The 18953-nt window shown below is 40.1% G+C and overlaps 1 protein-coding gene across 1 annotated transcript in view; it reads right to left on the bottom strand.

The window, feature by feature from the left end:
- The window catches only part of LOC139712640 (C-myc promoter-binding protein-like), a 107753-nt gene that overhangs the window by 30972 nt on the left and 57828 nt on the right, over nt 1–18953 (bottom strand). The window contains exons 6-9 of the mRNA XM_071624452.1: nt 13740–13869; nt 10350–10519; nt 5850–6091; nt 198–264 (exon numbers count right to left, since the gene is read on the bottom strand). Of these exons, the coding sequence (XP_071480553.1) occupies nt 198–264; nt 5850–6091; nt 10350–10519; nt 13740–13869 (609 nt within the window). The remainder of the gene's footprint in view (nt 1–197; nt 265–5849; nt 6092–10349; nt 10520–13739; nt 13870–18953) is intronic.

The raw sequence follows: 18953 nt of genomic DNA, 5'->3' as shown, positions 1-18953 counted from the left end.
TATGTGACAATTTCCTCTTCTTCTTTTTTTCTCTAAAACTCCCCTAATGTAGGTCACCTTCAGCCGTGGATTGGAGTTTCACTTCGAAGGCAAAAAAAAAAAGAAGCCTATCTACAGATGACATGCAGCCTTTGTAAAGGCCACAGGAAAGGCAAATATCACATTCCGCGAGGCAGAATGTTTGTCGGAACACCCACCTCCATTAGAATCCTTGGCCGCTGAGGTGTTGGGAAGGGAACCTCATGCATGAAGTGGGAGATGTGTCTGAAAAGTAAACAACACACATTCATTTTATTTCACTTTTTTTCGTTGCTAATTCAGCATACAGACAAACACAGTGGAGCATGAAATTTTCCTTTGGCAAATGACTTCGATTCAAGTCTAAGCACACATTACACGTAACAAAACAAGAAAGGGCATCTAGAACAATGTCAATGCGCAGTGTCATTGTGTACACCCAAGTTTACACAGATTTGGCATAAAATCCCACGATGTCACCCGATGAATGAATTCAATAACTGTTATAGGGATCTTATCCATGTGTAGATGATTTCATCAATGATTTTATCAATCATAATCACTTGCCAAGCAAATGTGTGCATGTGTGTGTGTGTGAAGACCTAGGTGTGTTGTTGTGTGTGGGTGTTCTCTGTTTTGTTTTGAGATTGTTGTTGCTTTTCTTTAGTACTTGCAGTACCCAGTTGTGTATGAATAATTCATAATTTCAACTTCAAGACCTGATCAATGCTATTAATTTACATTGTACATTTGACTAGGGAGAATGATATAAATTCAGTGCATGTTTCCCTTGATTTAACATTGTACTGACTAAACAACTGCACGACCAACTTAATTAATGAAAGGAAATTCCATGGATTCTGATATTATATTGCTGTGTTAGAAAACAGAACAATTAAAGGAGTAGATCAGCAAAACTTTGGGGGAAAAATAAATCAGACACACAAAAAATTGATGAATTGTCATTTGAATGAAAAGCAATCACAGATTTGTCATACAATTTACAATAAAGCAAAGCTTGGCATTTTCTCAACAACTTCACTCATTACATGTCCACGATAACAAAAATCTCTGAAAGTTACATAGACTTGCCAAGCAGAATGTTTTTCGAAAGTATGACCACACAGCTGCCTCAGAATAATGTGACACACAGGGGGTTTACACCATGGCACATAAAAAGAGTTAATGCAAAATTCACCACTGACTGGTGGGCAGGAATGGTAGAAAGGGAAGAAAGTGACAGAAGGTTGCAGCTGGCACGCTGGAGTGGTTTTAGACAATGGGATGCCTGGGCGTTATTAATGCGAGTCAGCTGGTTGGGACCCCCTAAGGGGCAATATACTCCACAAAAATATCAGCTTGACTGATTTCCCATTGGAATCTTGGGTCATGGCAGGCTGCTTCTGCTTCTTGTTTAAACAAATAAAATCAGTTTTCAGTTCTCATAGTTACACACAGGCAGATACATTTTGCATCTGAGCAGGTTTTAACTTTTATGACACAATTATCATGCACTTACAATTGCAATCTACAATGTATTTGATGAATTACATACAAAATAAAGGCATTGATTAAGATGCCTTTAAGCTCCTCAGTCATAACAAGAGACCCGCGGGTCTAGCGCTCACCTGAGTATCGCAAGTTCACCTTTCACGCAGTCACTAATCTAAATTATTCACAGCTCTACCAAAATTTGACCAGGCATTCTCAAGTAGAAGATGAAAATGTACAATAAGGGCCCAAATTTTTAAAGATTCCTTAATTTGGGGGGATTGGGGCCCCCTGGGGCCCTCTGGGTGGGGCATGGTGCCCATTTTTATAAATTGAGATCCTGACCCCCTAGGGATGCTACCTGCCAAGTTTGACGAAAATACATCATGATGTTTTCAGGAAGAAGATGAAAATGTACAATTCAGGCCCCCATTTGGACCTTCCCAACCAAACCCCCCCCCCCCCCTGCCCCCAAGAGGGGCACCCCTGGATCTCCTATTAACAAACTTGAAACTACAGTCATTAATGTACTCACTCATAGTATTAACTTAGCTCTATCACTTCTGGTTCTAGAGGAGAAGATTTTTACAGATTCCTTAATTTTGGGGCGTTTGGGCCCCCTGGGGGGCCCCTGGGTGGGGCATGGTGCCCATTTTAACAAGAGACCCGCGGGTCTAGCGCTCACCTGAGTATCGCAAGTTCACCTTTCACGCAGTCACTAATCTAAATTAAAATTTGACCAGGCATTCTCAAGTAGAAGATGAAAATGTACAATAAGGGCCCAATTTTTTAAAGATTCCTTAATTTGGGGGGATTGGGGCCCCCTGGGGCCCTCTGGGTGGGGTATGGTGCCCATTTTGATAAATTGAGATCCTGACCCCCTAGGGATGCTACCTGCCAAGTTTGACAAAAATCCATCATGAGGTTTTCAGGAAGAAGATGAAAATGTACAATTCAGGCCCCCATTTGGACCCTTCCAACCACCCCCCCCCCCCTACCCAAGAGGGGCACCCCTGGATCTCCTATGAACAAACTTCAAACTACAGTCATTAATGTACTCACTCATAATATTATCTCAGCTCTATAACTTCTGATTCTAGAGAAGATTTATAAAGATTCCTTCATTTGGGGGGTTTGGGACCCCTGGGGGCCCCCTGGGTTGGGCATGGTGCCCATTTTAACAAATTGAGATCCTAACCCCCTAGGGATGCTACCTGCCAAGTTTGGTGAAAATGGGTCATGGGGTTTTCAAGAATAAGATAAAAATGTACAATTTAGGCCCCATTAGGACCCCTCCTCACCCCCTCCCCTGGGTCCCAAGGGGGGCACCCCTGATTCTGCCATGAACAAACTTGAAACTACAGTCATCAATGTACTTACTCATAGTATTAACTTAGCTCTATCACTTCTGGTTCTAGAGAAGAAGATTTTTGCGGATTCCTTAATTTTGGGGGGTTTGGGCCCCCTGGGGGCCCCCTAGGTGGGGCATGGTGCCCATTTTAACAAATTGAGTTCCTAACCCCCTAGGGATGCTACCTGCCAAGTTTGGTGAAAATGGGTCATGGGGTTCTCAAGAAGAAGATGAAAATGTACAATTTAGGCCCCATTAGAACCCTTCCCCACCCCCCTCCCCTGGGTCCCAAGGGGGGCACCCCTGATTCTGCCATGAACAAACTTGAAACTACAGTCATCAATGTACTAACTCATAGTATTAACTTAGCTCTATCACTTCTGGTTCTAGAGAAGAAGATTTTTACAGATTCCTTAATTTTGGGGGGTTTGGGCCCCCCTGGGGGCCCCCTGGGTGGGGCATGGTGCCCATTTTAACAAATTGAGTTCCTAACCCCCTAGGGATGCTACCTGCCAAGTTTGATGAAAATCGGTCTTGGGGTTTTCAAGAAGAAGATGAAAATGTAAAAAGTTTACGCACGACGCACGACGGACGACGGACGACGGACGACGGACGACGCACGACGCACGACGCACGACGCACAACGGACGCCGGACGAAGGGCGATCGCAATAGCTCACTTGAGCCTTTGGCTCAGGTGAGCTAACAAATTGACTTCCTAACCCCCTAGGGATGCTACCTGCCAAGTTTAGTGAAAATAGGTCATGGGGTTCTGCAGAAGAAGATGAAAATGTACAATTTAGGCCCCATTAGAACCCCTCCCGACCCCCCCTCCCCTGGGTCCCAAGGGGGGCACCCCTGATTCTGCCATGAACAAACTTGAAACTACAGTCATCAATGTACTAACTCATAGTATTAACTTAGCTCTATCACTTCTGGTTCTAGAGAAGAAGATCTTTACAGATCCCTTAATTTTGGGGGGTTTGGGCCCCCCTGGGGGCCCCCTGGGTGGGGCATGGTGCCCATTTTAACAAATTGAGTTCCTAACCCCCTAGGGATGCTACCTGCCAAGTTTGATGAAAATCGGTCTTGGGGTTTTCAAGAAGAAGATGAAAATGTAAAAAGTTTACGCACGACGGACGACGGACGACGGACGACGGACGACGCACGACGCACGACGGACGCCGGACGAAGGGCGATCGCAATAGCTCACTTGAGCCTTTGGCTCAGGTGAGCTAAAAACATACCCCACAAAAGGGATCAACAAAAGGGAAAATTTTCAAAGTTCAGAGCATATTGTCAAGAAAGAAATCTTGGATGTTATCATGATGTGTGACTGCAAATTAACAAGTCAGCCTTCATCTTTTCTGAGAATACTAAATTGCACTTGGTCTTAGCATGTTGCTATTTTCATTTTTCCTTGAAAATTTCAAAATAAGGTCTGTCATTCGACTTACAACTTGCCACCAGGAGTCTTTGCTGGTATATAAACATGAGGTTGAATCAGGAGATACGAAACTGGACCAAGTTTTAGTGTCTCAATGCAATACCATTCCGAGTAGTCTGTGCTTTAAAGGGATGGTAGAGTTTTGGTTGAGACCTAATTTTAGGTTTCTAACATTTTTTGGTGAGATAATGAGAAACCTCTTATGAAATATGAAAGAGCATGTAATTTCATGAGGAATTCAACATTTATTTGATGAAAATTGGTTTTGAAATGGCTGAGATATTCAAAACAGAGCGATTCTAATAAGTGTGGGACACACAATTTATTACGATCGCTTTGTTTTACTTTGTTTTTGGATGTTTCAGTCATTCCAAACCCAATTTTCTTCAAATAAACTTTGAATTCCTCTTAAATTGGTATGCTCTGTACTATTTCATAAGTGTTTTTTTGGTATCTCGCAAAGAGTTAAAAGCCCAATTCTCATCTCCACCAATACTGTACCATCCCTTTAACTATGTGATTGCTTTCAACGAGCAATATTAAGAAGCACAGAATTTTGAGATAGTACCCCTGGGGAGATTATCCCATGCCCAAGGGTGTCTGTTTCTCTATGTTTGAAATCGTCTCATGCTTTTCCAGCAGTGTCTGGCTAGACAAAATAGCACTTCCCTGGACTCGGGACAGACAGACATAATGGTGTAGCATTTGATGGGGTTGGTTGGATAAGGTCACAACTTTCATTCACTGTGCTTCCTGAGCATTGTTTAGGGTGGGTGAAGTGTAGCAACTGAAACCAATCCAGACGATATCACAGCTGGCAAGTATGCCACACACCAAATGGAATAGTAGAGCTCTCTACTCACACACATCATTATGTACAGACTACAGCTTGGGGGTGGAGAGGGGGGGGGGGGGTGTACTGTAGATGATTAGAGCGGCTCATATTACAACATTCATCGGTGTCTTTCCCAAATGCGCTAAAAGCTGTGTGAATTATCTCTCTAGTGAGCGAGTGCAGTCTTGTTCTGGCCAGGTACTGTTGCAATGTGATCACACGACTGCGCGTGATTAATTATATTAAAGGACAATGTACCTTAAAAGGCTATTTATTTTTAGTCATTCATGGGAGATTGCACGAGCAGGACATGCAAGAGTTATCAGTCATATGATCACTGATTCTGTATCATTTGATTTGCTCAGATTCAGTCATTCACTTGCTCCTTTACCATCATTATCTCCATGCGCATAATCCTCTATTTTTCAATATTGACATCTTTTTTTCTGAAAAGGAAATACACACTTCAAGATTGTTTCTTGCTTTGCTTTTGTGTTTGTGTGTGTGTGTTGTTTTTTTTTTAAATCAACAAAGTAATCAAGATTATATGAACATTTGTAAGATTCTATTTCTTGGTGTATTCCATAATTTCATGATAATCGAAAGTCCAAATCTGAGAAATTATTCCTAGCCTTAGCAATTACAGCCTTATTTCTCTACGAGAATGAGAAATGGGATGGAGGGGGAAGTAGGGGTGGGGATCCTTACCTCTCGATGGGAATGGAGCGGGGTCCCGAGATGGACACGCGGTAGATGAATGAGAGGAACTTCTTGAAGGCCTCGAAGAAGGGAAAGTGGGAGAGCAGACAGATGCACTTGTTGACGTGGATGTTGTAGATGAGAGGGCCCTTCTTGCCGCTCTTGGGCCGCAGTTGTAGGGCCGTTCTCTGCTGCTCGCTCAGCTTCCCCTCGGGGTAGTTTTCATAGAATGTCACGGCCGCGCCATAAACCTTGAGAGGGCAAGGGTCATCGATAAATGCATCAAGACGACATGTTTACAGGAAGGAACAATTCATTGTGTTTGGCTCAGGAAACATAACTAATCACAGATAATGAAGCACAGCAGTGTCCTTGTAATGTGGCTAAATGTACTAATACTCCACACAGCAACTACATGAGCTAGCATGTTACCAGGGAACACCTACAATTTTGCAATATCTTAAAAGTGGATTTGCATGACCGCATGGTTTATGATGGCTATGACAGTCTGCCAGAATAATTCATGTTTGGCATGCTTCAAATGTTATGTTCATTTAGCTGTTATAGGGTAATAATCTTTCTCTTTCACAGTGGAATAAGGCCGAAATAAAAGATAACTTATCAAATTTTTCAAACATGTCCAAGCTCACTAAGAAGTTGAGGAGATTGACATTATACTCATAAATATAAGGCAGATTTCTAATAATTCTCATTAAGCATAAAAGATGTCATTCCTCATCTTATTCTTTCCCTATGGAAACACAGCAGTCCAAATATACCTCTGTGTCTGTGCAATCTTCCTGTACGTTTTCTAGTGTTTGTGCTTGCTGTACCTACTCTTCCAATGTGTCACCATCAGTGAAGTGAGTGATTAGCAAACCAGAGAAGCACAGCACAAAATGTTGGATATTAGATTGCTTTGTCAGAAACTCAAACCAGTACATACAGTACAAAGTTTCTCTTTTCACACTTTATTTGTTTGTATTCTTCAGCACACACCATGCAATAATTAATAACAGTGCCCCCCCCCCCCCCATCCTTAATCAGGATGAATACGAAAGGAAAAACAAAAACTGTTTTCCCATTAAAGCTGGGCTCCAACAGTGGTCCATATGTACAAATGCATGTCACTCCTCAATATGTGGGTGGGCCCAAAGTGTCAGACCACTGCATTGGATATGCCTTTGACTATCCAAACACAAAATGGCAATATGAATGGGGAAACTGCACAAATGACAGTTTGGCATATATATGAAAAGAGATAGCTGTTATGCTAGGAAAATGAAAACTCACAGAATATTTGTCTGGTTTTGGTTAGCATTTTGAGATGTCACAGATTAACAATGGTTGTATTTCTTCCAAACTAAATACCTCCTGAATAAGCTCAATGTAGTCCTGATTTATTTGTAAAATCATCCATACAAGATACATTTTTTTTAAAATTTCTCTGCACGTAAGTAGAGTTTCTGCAAAAGCAGTTCCTAATTTTCTGATGAGCGCTGTACCTCAATTGACAAGTGCGTATATTCGTAATAAATGCTTTGGAGAGTTTTCTGAATCCCCTGTAAGTATATTTACTTTGCTCAAAAAGGTTGGACTCAAACCAACAACCTCCTGATTACTAGACAGTAATAACATCCACTAGACTCCTAGAAACTACACTCCTTCTTGTCAGTCCTATTCCTAAAAAAAACAACCAAAACAAATAAAACTCTCTCGTCAATAAAATTCACTTCTACAGTCAGACTAATAAAAATCTACTCTCCAAATTGTACTTAGATTCAACCCACACTTATACACACATCAGGTCACCCATACAAATATGCGCAATTAGATTGTTTAATCACCATTCAATTCATCTGAGCTGAAACTAATTTTCATTCCCAAATCGAATAAGACTCATCAAGAGGGGCATGAACGGGGTAACCACGTAACCAATTGTTTTCATTCATCCCATGGTTTGTGCGTGGAACTGCTCCACATTCCTAGCACGATACCTCAGCGACCCAGAAAACCTGTGAACGTTCGTGTGCCAGTTATCTGATAAATGGCAACTGTGCAGAATTCTAATTAAACACACAGCTGATTAAAAAAAAAAGAATTAAATGTATGACCTTAACTATATTTGGTTTTAATTTCAAGGATAGATCTATCACTTTGGAGCATAAAGGGCATCAACTCCATAAACCTTGACCTACAATGACCCTTGTCCGACCAACATATCTCAACATACTGTTATTGATATTGTATGCAAACAAACCACCAGTGAGTCTGACTGGATTAATGCCCTTCTGCCTCTCAAATGATCACCTGATGTGGATCCTTGCACTTCATCTATCATGTGTAAAAAAATGACTCATCATTCCTCCCAGTTCCAGAAGGTGTTTCTAATGGCAGTCCAATCATGGAGTCACACACCTTATACTTTTCAGGATATGAACACATTTTAATTGGTGGGTTGGCGTGACCTAGACGTTTGGGCCACAGACCCTTCTATGCAAGGATTTTCAGGAATTTCATGAGGCACCCAAGGATTTGGGATAGATACGGTGGGTTATTACCTTTCCTCACACAATTAAAGAGCTCATTTTGTATAATACAAACACTTGCTCTTCTTTTTCTTTCTCTTACTGTTCTGCATATTGGTTAGGGTGTTCTTTCATGTGCTCAAAAAATAGTAAGAAAAGTCAGAAAACACTTAACAACAGTTGTATTGACATTGCCGCTTTTACACTTGAGATGGTCAAACAGCACACAAAAATTGTGTGCATGTAGACTTGGGCAAATGGCATATGAAAGAGGAACTTCCATGGACTGCAAATCTTGCATTAGTTTAAGTTCCTGCTTACACATTAACTTACCATTCGGTGTCCCTAATGTATGTCACTTTTAGTTTATTTCATGTTAGATGTGCTATACTTACAGTGAGAAAAGACACAGTCAAGACTGAGGAAGAAGGTAAGGATCATACCAAAAACAAGGAAAAGTAGAAATTACGCGGTGCGTAACATATGTCCCCGCCGGAAGTAGCATTTTGTAACAAAATGTGCAATATAGGTAAAAAATCAAGGTCAAAGGTCAAAGAAGTCAAAGGTCAAAATTCTGTGTAGAAGTTTTGAAGCCCTCACCTAGTGCCATCACATAAAGCAAATGGAATCGAAATTGGGTTAGAAATGGCGAAGGAGTAGCATTTTGTAGCCAATGTACAGTATAGGTCAAAAATCAAGGTCAAAGGTCAAAGAAGACAAAGGTCAAAATTCTGCGCAGAAGTTTTGAAGCCCTCACCTAGTGCTATCACATAAAGCAAACGGAATCGAAATCGGGTTAGAAATGGCGAAGGAGTAGCATTCTGTAACAAAATGTGCAATATAGGTCGAAAATCAAGGTCAAAGGTCAAAGAGGTCAAAGGTCAAAATTCTGTGTAGAAGTTTTGAAGCCCTCAACTAGTGCCATCATATAAAGCAAACGGAATCGAAATCGGGTTAAAAATGGCGAAGGAGTAGCATTTCGTAGCAAAATGTACAATATGGGTCAAAAATCAAGGTCAAAGGTCAAAGAGATCAAAGGTCAAAATTCTGTGTAGAAGTTTTGAAGCCCTCAACTAGTGCCATCATATAAAGCAAACGGAATCGAAATCGGGTTAAAAATGGCGAAGGAGTAGCATTTCGTAGCAAAATGTACAATATGGGTCAAAAATCAAGGTCAAAGGTCAAAGAAGTCAAAGGTCAAAATTCTGTGTAGAAGTTTTGAAGCCCTCACCTAGTGCCATCACATAAAGCAAACGGAATCGAAATCGGGTTAGAAATGGCGAAGGAGTAGCATTTTGTAGCAAAATGTACAATATAGGTCAAAGGTCAAGGTCAAAGGTCACGACTGAAATTCTGTGTAGAAGTTTCAAAGCTCCCATGTAGTGCTATCATATAAAGCAAACAGAATCAAAATTGGCTCATAAATGACAGAGAAGTAGCAAATTGAAGATTTTGATCACACACGGACGCACACACGGACACACGGACGGACGGACGGACGGACGGACGGACGGACACACGGACGGACACACGGACACACACACGTACGGAGCCCGTTTCATAGTCCCCTGCTCGAACTCGTTCGGCGGGGACAAAAAACCCACACAAACAAACCACCAATTATCTAAACATAACAGTGTTGCTAAAACATCTGTGAGCATATGTGCATTATACACTGTGCATACATACATACATAAACAAAAATCAATTCGTCATGGATGCATGTGTGTGTGCGTGTATGTGGTTGTATGTCAGTATCTATGTACAAAAGTATGCACAAATGTATGTATGTCTGTCTGTCTGTTGGTATGTTTACATGTCTCTCTGGCAATTCTATTGACTGTATATGTCCATATGTATTTCTTTTAAATCATTTCTACTCTCCAATCCGATACCAAGTTTGGTAATACTTCAGATTTCAACAGAATTATAAAAACACTTGTACACAAAATAATAACGCCCACTGCTCTGTGTGACTTACCTTTCCGCCAGCAATGTCCGTCAGAACGAATGTGGAGAAGACCGGCAGGGGGTGCTCCCGGTTGTCCTCCCAGCACTCGATGGTGGCGCCCATGGGCATGCAGAACCGGGGCACGGACTCCGGCAGGAGAAAGTCGTCGTGGTCCTCGAAGGGATAACGACTGATCATGTCTGGGGAAGAGGATGACAGAGAAAGGTGAGGGGAGATAGGACAAGGGATCTGATAATGGCCACAAGATTGACAAACGACCATTAAAGGGATGGTATGGTTTTGGTTGAGATGGGGGATTCATATATTAACTTTTTGCGAGATTATAAGAGACCACTTATGAAATATTACAGAGCATACAATTCCAAGAGGTGTTAAAAGTTTATTTGATTAAGATCATATATTGAAATGGCTGAGATATGGAAAAACAAAGTAAAACAAAATGGTCCCAGTAAAAGGTGGGTCCCACCTTTTATTGGAACCTCTTTGTTTTCCTGATATCTCAGCTTTTTCAAAACCCATTTTCATTGAATAAACTTTGAATTCCTCTTGGAATTCTATGCTCTTCAATGTTTCATAGGCTTCTCATTATCTCACAAAAAAGAAATTGGAAACTGGAAGTCCCATCTCAACCAAAACTATACCATCCCTTTAATGGCCCTGTGTGGCAAGCCACACCACCCACAGATTTTTGTCAAAATTCAACGAGGTACCAGTGCATAGAAAGAGCCACACAGAATTTTGTCAATGACTTCCTGGCAAAATATTTCCCCTCACCCACCCCCACCCCCGAAATATAAGTCTCTACACTTTAATTCTACATCAGTTTCTTTTATAAGGCAATTAAAGATTTTATTTGTGGGCAACTTTTGTGCAACACAGAATCACTTGGTAACAGCAGGTGTAGGTATTTCTCATATGAAGGTAACTGAAACGTTTGAAATCATCTAAAAGCTTTTGTTCAATACAATGGACTAATATTGTTATCCACATACTTGTCAAGCCTGACAAAATCACTTACTAAAACCACAACTTGAACTAAGACTTTCAAACTTTTTTGGATAGTACACTGAAGTTCTACAATATTGAATCATGCAGCCAGTAAATAAGAACCAGCCCATTTACACTCCTGATGAAAAAAAAAAGGGGGGGGGGGGGAGAGTCCACACACAGTGGTTAGCATAGCAGTCTCCATGTTGGAGTTTTTTCCATCGTTGAACCAGAGACTAACACAGTCTGAAACATATACATGTATCTCCCCAAATGCTCAAAACAAACATGATCTTTAGCTTGGGATATACATGTATTGTGAAATACGACACCTCTTTTACTGGAAGAAATGAAGTTTTGATGGATCTTTTTGGTTACTCTGATCCCTAAAGCCCACAAACAGTCGAAACACAAAATTGAGGATATATCTTCCAAAGCAGTGAATACAGTAAGTGCCATTAAACCAGTCTAAACTCCCAGTTTCACTATACATATCTACAAATTCCTTAGCTACAAGGAAGTATTATGCCTTTCAAGGTATATACAGGTATCAACAACTTGTATTCATGCCACACTCATCATGTCACGGCTTTGAATATTTCCTGGTATCATCAATCATAAATCAATAATCGGTGATCATGCATTAATATTTTCAAGCGGACGGACATGTTTCAAAATTTATATGTGAATACTGACCACTTTCTTAGTAGGTTATGTGGCTACTTCACACTCACGACTGTCAAGATTTATAAATGGCACTGGTCAAGTAGGTGTGAACCATCAGAGGTTACAGCTATCGTGTACACTGCAATGACCCTTTGATGGAATACGTAGGAAATGGTGACAAATAATGCTTTGGTATCTCTGGCATTTATCATACAACTGTCATAACCTAGGCAAAGGGTCATTTGTAAAATAAAAAATGCCGGCTCGATGAGCTAAATCCAGGCACTGTGGGAAATGTAGCTGCTCGAAAGGAACAATCGCACTGGAATGTGGGGAATACCTCGAGACAAGCAGGCTAATTATTTTCCTCTGACTCCACAGCTACTCTAGCAATCAAGGTAATGTTGGTATGGCACTTTAGTGTGTCTTGGAATTTACGACACTGAAGTGTAAAGTCAGCTTATGACTCTCTTCTTCTTCGACAACGACAGGTATCTTTACAGGATTCCATCCTGGGCGACTTCTGTTCCTGGAGACGTGGCAAGCAATCTTCGAGGAAAAGTACAACATGGGTCCATTCAACCTTGAACAAAGGCTACCCTTGGTGCTTCAGGCCATGTTCAAAGCTCATTTTTTGTGAAGCTTTTATTTCCAAGGAGCTGCTTCAAAGTTCTGAACTTTCAATGCATGCACTTGTTGTGTTATCATAGGGGAATTACCACGAGCATGTTTTTGAGAATAATACAGAGGAGTTGAAGACAGGCGCTTCTGTAGGGGCACTGCACAGGTTTGCACTGACAAAAACCCATGATTGGATTGATTTATGAAATGACAATGTACATTTGAAGACAGTTAATCCTTTTTCTGCAAGAGTTTCTCAGGAAGTCAATGACTGGGTAAACTGCTAACAAAAATTGCCAGATACATTCCGATGCTTCTAGAAAAATTTGAATTGCTTCACTCACAAATTATGAAAACATCAAAATATTTATGACAGGAAAGGTTGTCACAACACATATTTAATAAAATGGCTGATCCACTGACTTCACACACAGTATGAAGAATCAATAGCTACTTTGTCGTTTATGTAGTTTTTCCTGGGCATTTCCAATTATAAGTAAATAGTATGCACAATGTTTTGGTTCAGTTTTATTCTTGTTACTTGCGGTTTGTTATGGGGGTGGGGGTGACTGTGTTCTCTAAAAGATGCAACATGGACAGGAATATAAAGTGCAATTCAATAAATGTTCAAGTCTGCTTTAATGAAAATAGTGAAATTAAACAAATAATTGTCAGATTTGCCTCCATTAATCAAAGTCAACTTGAACATACATGGTAGTGTGGAATCAAAGAACAATTTTTGTCTCTCTGCTAAGCAAGTCAGTACCTTTAGATTAATGAATAAATGACTACACAGATAAAGTAAAGGAAAAAAAAGAAGAAAAAATTAACATCCAGAAAAAGCAAGAACTTATTCTGTTTCTCACTGCTAGGTAAGTCAGTGGCTTAACCCAACATTTGACAAGAACTACTTAGCTACCACATGCCATAGCTAAGGTTGGGCAAAATTGCTAACTTCACCATATACGGCAACTGATCATCTTTGATGCACCATTTTCACGGTGCATTGGTAATCTCGCAGTAACTGCTGTGACATCCCAATCCCCACTGAGTGCATATTGATCTCATGCATAATGACCGTGCAAAGCAAAATATGAGAGGGAGATGGGGGCAGCACAAACTTACCAGCCTGGTACACCAGTGAGTTTCCCCGTATGGCAGACTTCTTGTAGCACAGGTAGACGTCGGAGCCCATGACGCTCCCCTTGTTCAGGTTCTTGTTGATGAGGCAGAAGGCATGGGGAGGGCTCTCATTCTGGAGGAGGAAGAATAGGAAGAGGAGGAGGAGGAGGAAGAAGAGAAAAAAAAAAGGAGATTGGCATAAAATCATAATCAACTGAGTCACTGCTGGAGACTGTTAATAACCTATCAAATCAGACAGTAATCCCCTATCAAAGGTTTAAACACAATCATGAATGTGGTGATGTGATGTCAAAGATGATGGTGATGATGATGATAATGGTGATGATGATGATAATGATGATGATGGTGATGAAGATGAAGATGATGAAGAAGAAGATGATGATGATGATGATGATGATGATAATGACAGCTGTTGTGATTGTGATGATGAAGATGGTGGTGGTAACCATGGTAATATGAGGGATGCCAATCTTGGAAAAAAATGCAGTATTCTGAGGGCTGAAAGGCATATTTTTGGTGGAAAAACAGTATTTTCCTTGAAACCTGCAGTATTTTTGGCAAAAATAGCACAAAATACTACACAAAACAGTCGGCATTTCTGTAGCAGTGTTTAGAGGTGGTGGTGATAATAATGATACTGCATTGATATGGCAATATTTTTTTTTCTGACTGTTACATTTTGCTGTTATTTACTACATAGATATCTCAGAAACTGATGATGATAAAATGATACCTAAATATGGATTATGCAGATGATGGTGATGCAATATCTAAAAATATTCATAACTATGATAACAATTACGGCAAATGATGATGATGGTTATGATATATTGCTACTCTTTTTTTAAGGTAAAGGCATCAGTTTTTGAAAAACAAGAAACACAAATTAACTTGAGCACAAGATTTTAGGGCCTCTCCATGCATACATCCGTAACAGTTTGGTTTTATTGTGGGCATATATGGTAGAAAAATAATAATAAAAGGAGTCCCCATGTATTTAGTATGTGCATAATTCAACAATAACTGTAATGGCTCAACTAATTGTAGATGGGCACTAATCCACAGTATCTTCACCATCATACAAAATTGCATGAAACAGTGATTTGAGTTTGCTTGTGGGTAATGGCTCAAATTCATGAAATTCTTTCTGATAAAGTACTTTTAAAAGCAAAAATGTAAATATTTACGGTCACAAAGGAAAAATTATCACCCCAGCAAGCACTTGCATTCCAAAAATAGCACGGTGCGGTGCTGAGGCATGCTGTACTCTCATATGCACAAGACATCTGTGACGTAAATAATGCCAAACCCTCACACATTTTATTCCTCCATACACATCTGTCACATCTACTTTGTAATGGCCATTTTTAAAAGTGTGAATGCCTCTTTTTTTCTGTATAGTAGATTGCATTCTAATGGATACTGGTGGAATGATTTACCAAAATAAAGTTGTAAGATAGGGCTTCCTCTGGCCTCTTGGGCAACAAAAGCCATATTTCGAGATTGAGGCCACATCACTTTGTAGAGTGTTTCCTACCCATCCCAGCCATGCCAAACACCTAAATATCACATCCACGATGTAAACATATGGGATGCACAAATCAAGCCTTCATGCAAAGTCAAAATATCCTTCTATAAAAACACGGGGGAACTGCAAGTCTTCAATTGTGAGCTCGGAACTGTTTTGACAAGAGATACACGCAAAGGATTTTCAGTTCTAATTCTTTGCCTTCATTCCAGCAGTTAAATATATCTGGATTTCTGTCGCTTTGTGAACAAAATATCGGGTTTCCTTCCTGTCGCCCGCAATATCTGACTTTGCAATGATTTGGAGTGTAACAAAACCCTCCCTGCCTGTATCACTGCAGTGCCACAATTCTCAAATATCATAGCGGGGAGGAAAGATTAGCCGTTGGACTCTGTAAGGTTACACATGCACGAGACAAGACAGCAAAAACCATTGCGTTGGATCTGAAAACAATGACCGTCTTTCCTATGAAGAGTTAGGCATGATCTCCTTCAAAAGAGCAGTTAAACAAAAGTAAATCCCATCAAAATACCTTGGCAGAGTTTTAATGTAAAAATATTACTGACAGCAATAACTATAATTAATGCTGAATAACGTAACTCTTCTAGAAAATTCCACTAACCATCTTAGCTAACCTGGAAAAAAAAATAGAATGACAAGATGATTCTGGAATGTTGCAGGTCAAAAAATGGAAAGGACATAAGAGGCCTATATATGTCATAGATAATCACTTGTAATCCAATCACAGTTCTATTAAAACGATATAAAACTATATGTTCTGAACTTTGTAACCATCTTTTAGACACTTCTTAAGGACTTTTTGAACAAAATTTCTACTTTGACTTTGTCTGTTCTATGAAGTCTGTTTTAAACTATCATCAATATTGGGATCACACTAACAGACTTTGGGCTACGTACGAATGTGATTTGCTTTTGTTTTAGTTCCCTCTTTTTGGGGGATGACATTGGCCGACTTTGGAGGTACAAACAAATGCCGGCCACTCACATTAAAGTATATTCAAGCCCCTAAATTTTGCTCTGCTTTATTCATACTAATAAAATATTTCTGTTCAGAAAAGTAAAAAACCTGCATTTTGTCATTATATGACAAAGACTGCTTATCCTGTGAAAACTGTTCAAGCTATAACCCCCCCCCCCCTCATTTGTAAGTGATTGAAACAGACATTTTGTACAATTGCTTGTGTGTTATTCCACGGATTAACTCCTCAATCACTTAATATCCATCAGAGAAGCTGAGAGCTGCCAAATAACCTCCCTCTTCCCAACCTCTCTCCACATCCCCCCCCCCCTTTCTGATGCAAGTATACACACATGAAAGCAGTTTGCTTGGCCTTCGTTAATGCAGGGTGAGTAATTAGCTACCACGTAGCCTCATTTTACCGAGGCAATAAATAGACAACTGTCTCTTTTCCCTCTCCCCGGACAGGGAGCTTCTGTCCGATGGGAGAGAAACGACAAAGTAATACAGATGAAGTGCGATGGCATTGATCATCAATTTTTTTTTATGGTGAGCCACTGATGCCTAATGCCACGCAGCCAGCACCGCCTACCCTGGATGTTCAGGTACCTCTGTGATTAGGATTTCCCACATATACAATGTATTGACACTAAAATACACTACACACACACACACACACACACACACACACACACACACACACACACACACACACACACACACACACACACATACACCCGAGTACCCAACTGATTCGCTCTGTCTGACATCATTCTGGACAATTGTACTACCTGTACTACTTCCACTACCGATACTACCAGGTGGTCAGCGGAATATGAGTCATGGGAGAGAACAATAGCACCGTGACAGACAGGAAGATATGGGGCCACAGCTGGTAGAGGCCGGAAAATCCCAGTTAAGCGGGGTTCCCACTATCGTGCGATCCATTGCGAACGCCACGATTGGACATTCGTAACTGATCGTGGAAAATTTGTTGAACTCGTCTGAAATTTCACGTTTGGATACGAGGTTATGCGAGTCAATACGTGTTGGTACGCTTGGATGCGATATGGTCACGATTGGTCTATTTCAAGCGATACGATCTGTCACGATCTGGTCTGCCGTTCAAATACAATCCGACAGGATTGTCCTGATTGAGTTCACGATTGGCACCGATCTAACATGACCATTACGATCAGGATCCCCGATCTGGTACGTGCAGCAATGTACTGATACCTTCCAATACGAATACCGCGAACCAATACGGGCTGCTGAGATAAAATACGATATCATTTACGATCGGGATCAGAAGCGACCCCCATTTAAGGCGCGATTGGACCCGAATGGGAATATTATAGTCCGGCTGACGATGGATTTCATTGTTTCCCTTAAATTATGCAGAGTGATCAGGCCTATTAATTTTATCCACAACCATCGATGATGGCAAGGCTTGACAGGTTGACGATGATGACAACGTAACCTTTGCAGTATTGCTAATAACGATTATGTTATCAGAGAGAAAGCAGCACCCAGGCCAGCCATAACCTCAGATATTCCCTCGTCTAATATTGAACGTAAAGAAATTAATAGATTATCAAATCGACATGCTCACCCTCTCCCCTCACAAAAAAAAAAAATGAAATAACGAACCCTAATACATAAGATCAGATGATTGCCCCTCTTCCCCAGAAAAAAAAAAAACCCAGCAAGACAAAATGACCTTTCTCTCTAATACATGAAGAAAATGATTATAATATGATGAAATGGAAGCTAAGAAAGAGGATGGGATCATTTTGAATGTTATGTAACATAGTATTATGTGTTATATACGCTCGATATAAGAAAGTTGGCCGAATGGATAGTATTGCTTATGTGTTCGATTTCATATTCGCAAAGTGTATGTATCATATGCCTTTTTATTTCAAAATGTCGTTATCTCATGGGTTATTAAAAGTTTGGTTTATTCGGCTTGATTTAGTGTTTTACTTAACAATGTTTAACATAACTGATACACACACATAACAGAAAAGTGACTCCCTAATCAAAATGATGTCACTTTTTAACAAAAAAGGAGGTTTTACGCAAAATTATTTCGCAGGGGTATATTGCTACACTTATTGAATAACTAACTGTGAAAAATAATAAGAGTGATCTTCATTGTCATAATCATACGAGTGATCTCACATCCACGACAATGGTCACTTTTACATGTGCAGTAATAATGAGAGTTGAAAATAACCATTTTCCTCTAAAATTATGCTCTACCAAACATACAAAAAAAAAGACATTGAAAAGTGTCAAAAGAGATGTAAAGGGGTCAAACGATGGCTGATGAAACAACAACTCTTAATTACTATGTACAATACACAAACAGCAAGATACTGCACCCCCCCCCCCAAAAAAAAAAAGTCTGTAATATAGTTTTAAAAATTAACTATTTGCCTTTGATATGTACCCATTCAAGCACGATTCATTAACTTATTCTCATCTTTGTACTGAAGTTAGTCACTACGTGCAGACATACAATTGCCATTTTATTTTTGCTCATTTTTTGTTTTCGTAACAAAAGTTATCCCATATCCTGTTTTGTGTGTCTGTATAATGGTAATAGCAACTCATTAGTGAAAACATCATTAACATAATGTATGAAAACATCTAAAAATCTGTAATACAACTTTCATTGTATGAA

This window comes from Diadema antillarum, unplaced genomic scaffold, assembly GCF_040938485.1.
Source record: "Diadema antillarum isolate AM-2024a unplaced genomic scaffold, OU_Dant_1.0 scf00000041, whole genome shotgun sequence".
NCBI lineage: Eukaryota > Metazoa > Echinodermata > Echinoidea > Diadematoida > Diadematidae > Diadema > Diadema antillarum.
This window is presented reverse-complemented; position numbering and strand designations above follow the sequence as displayed.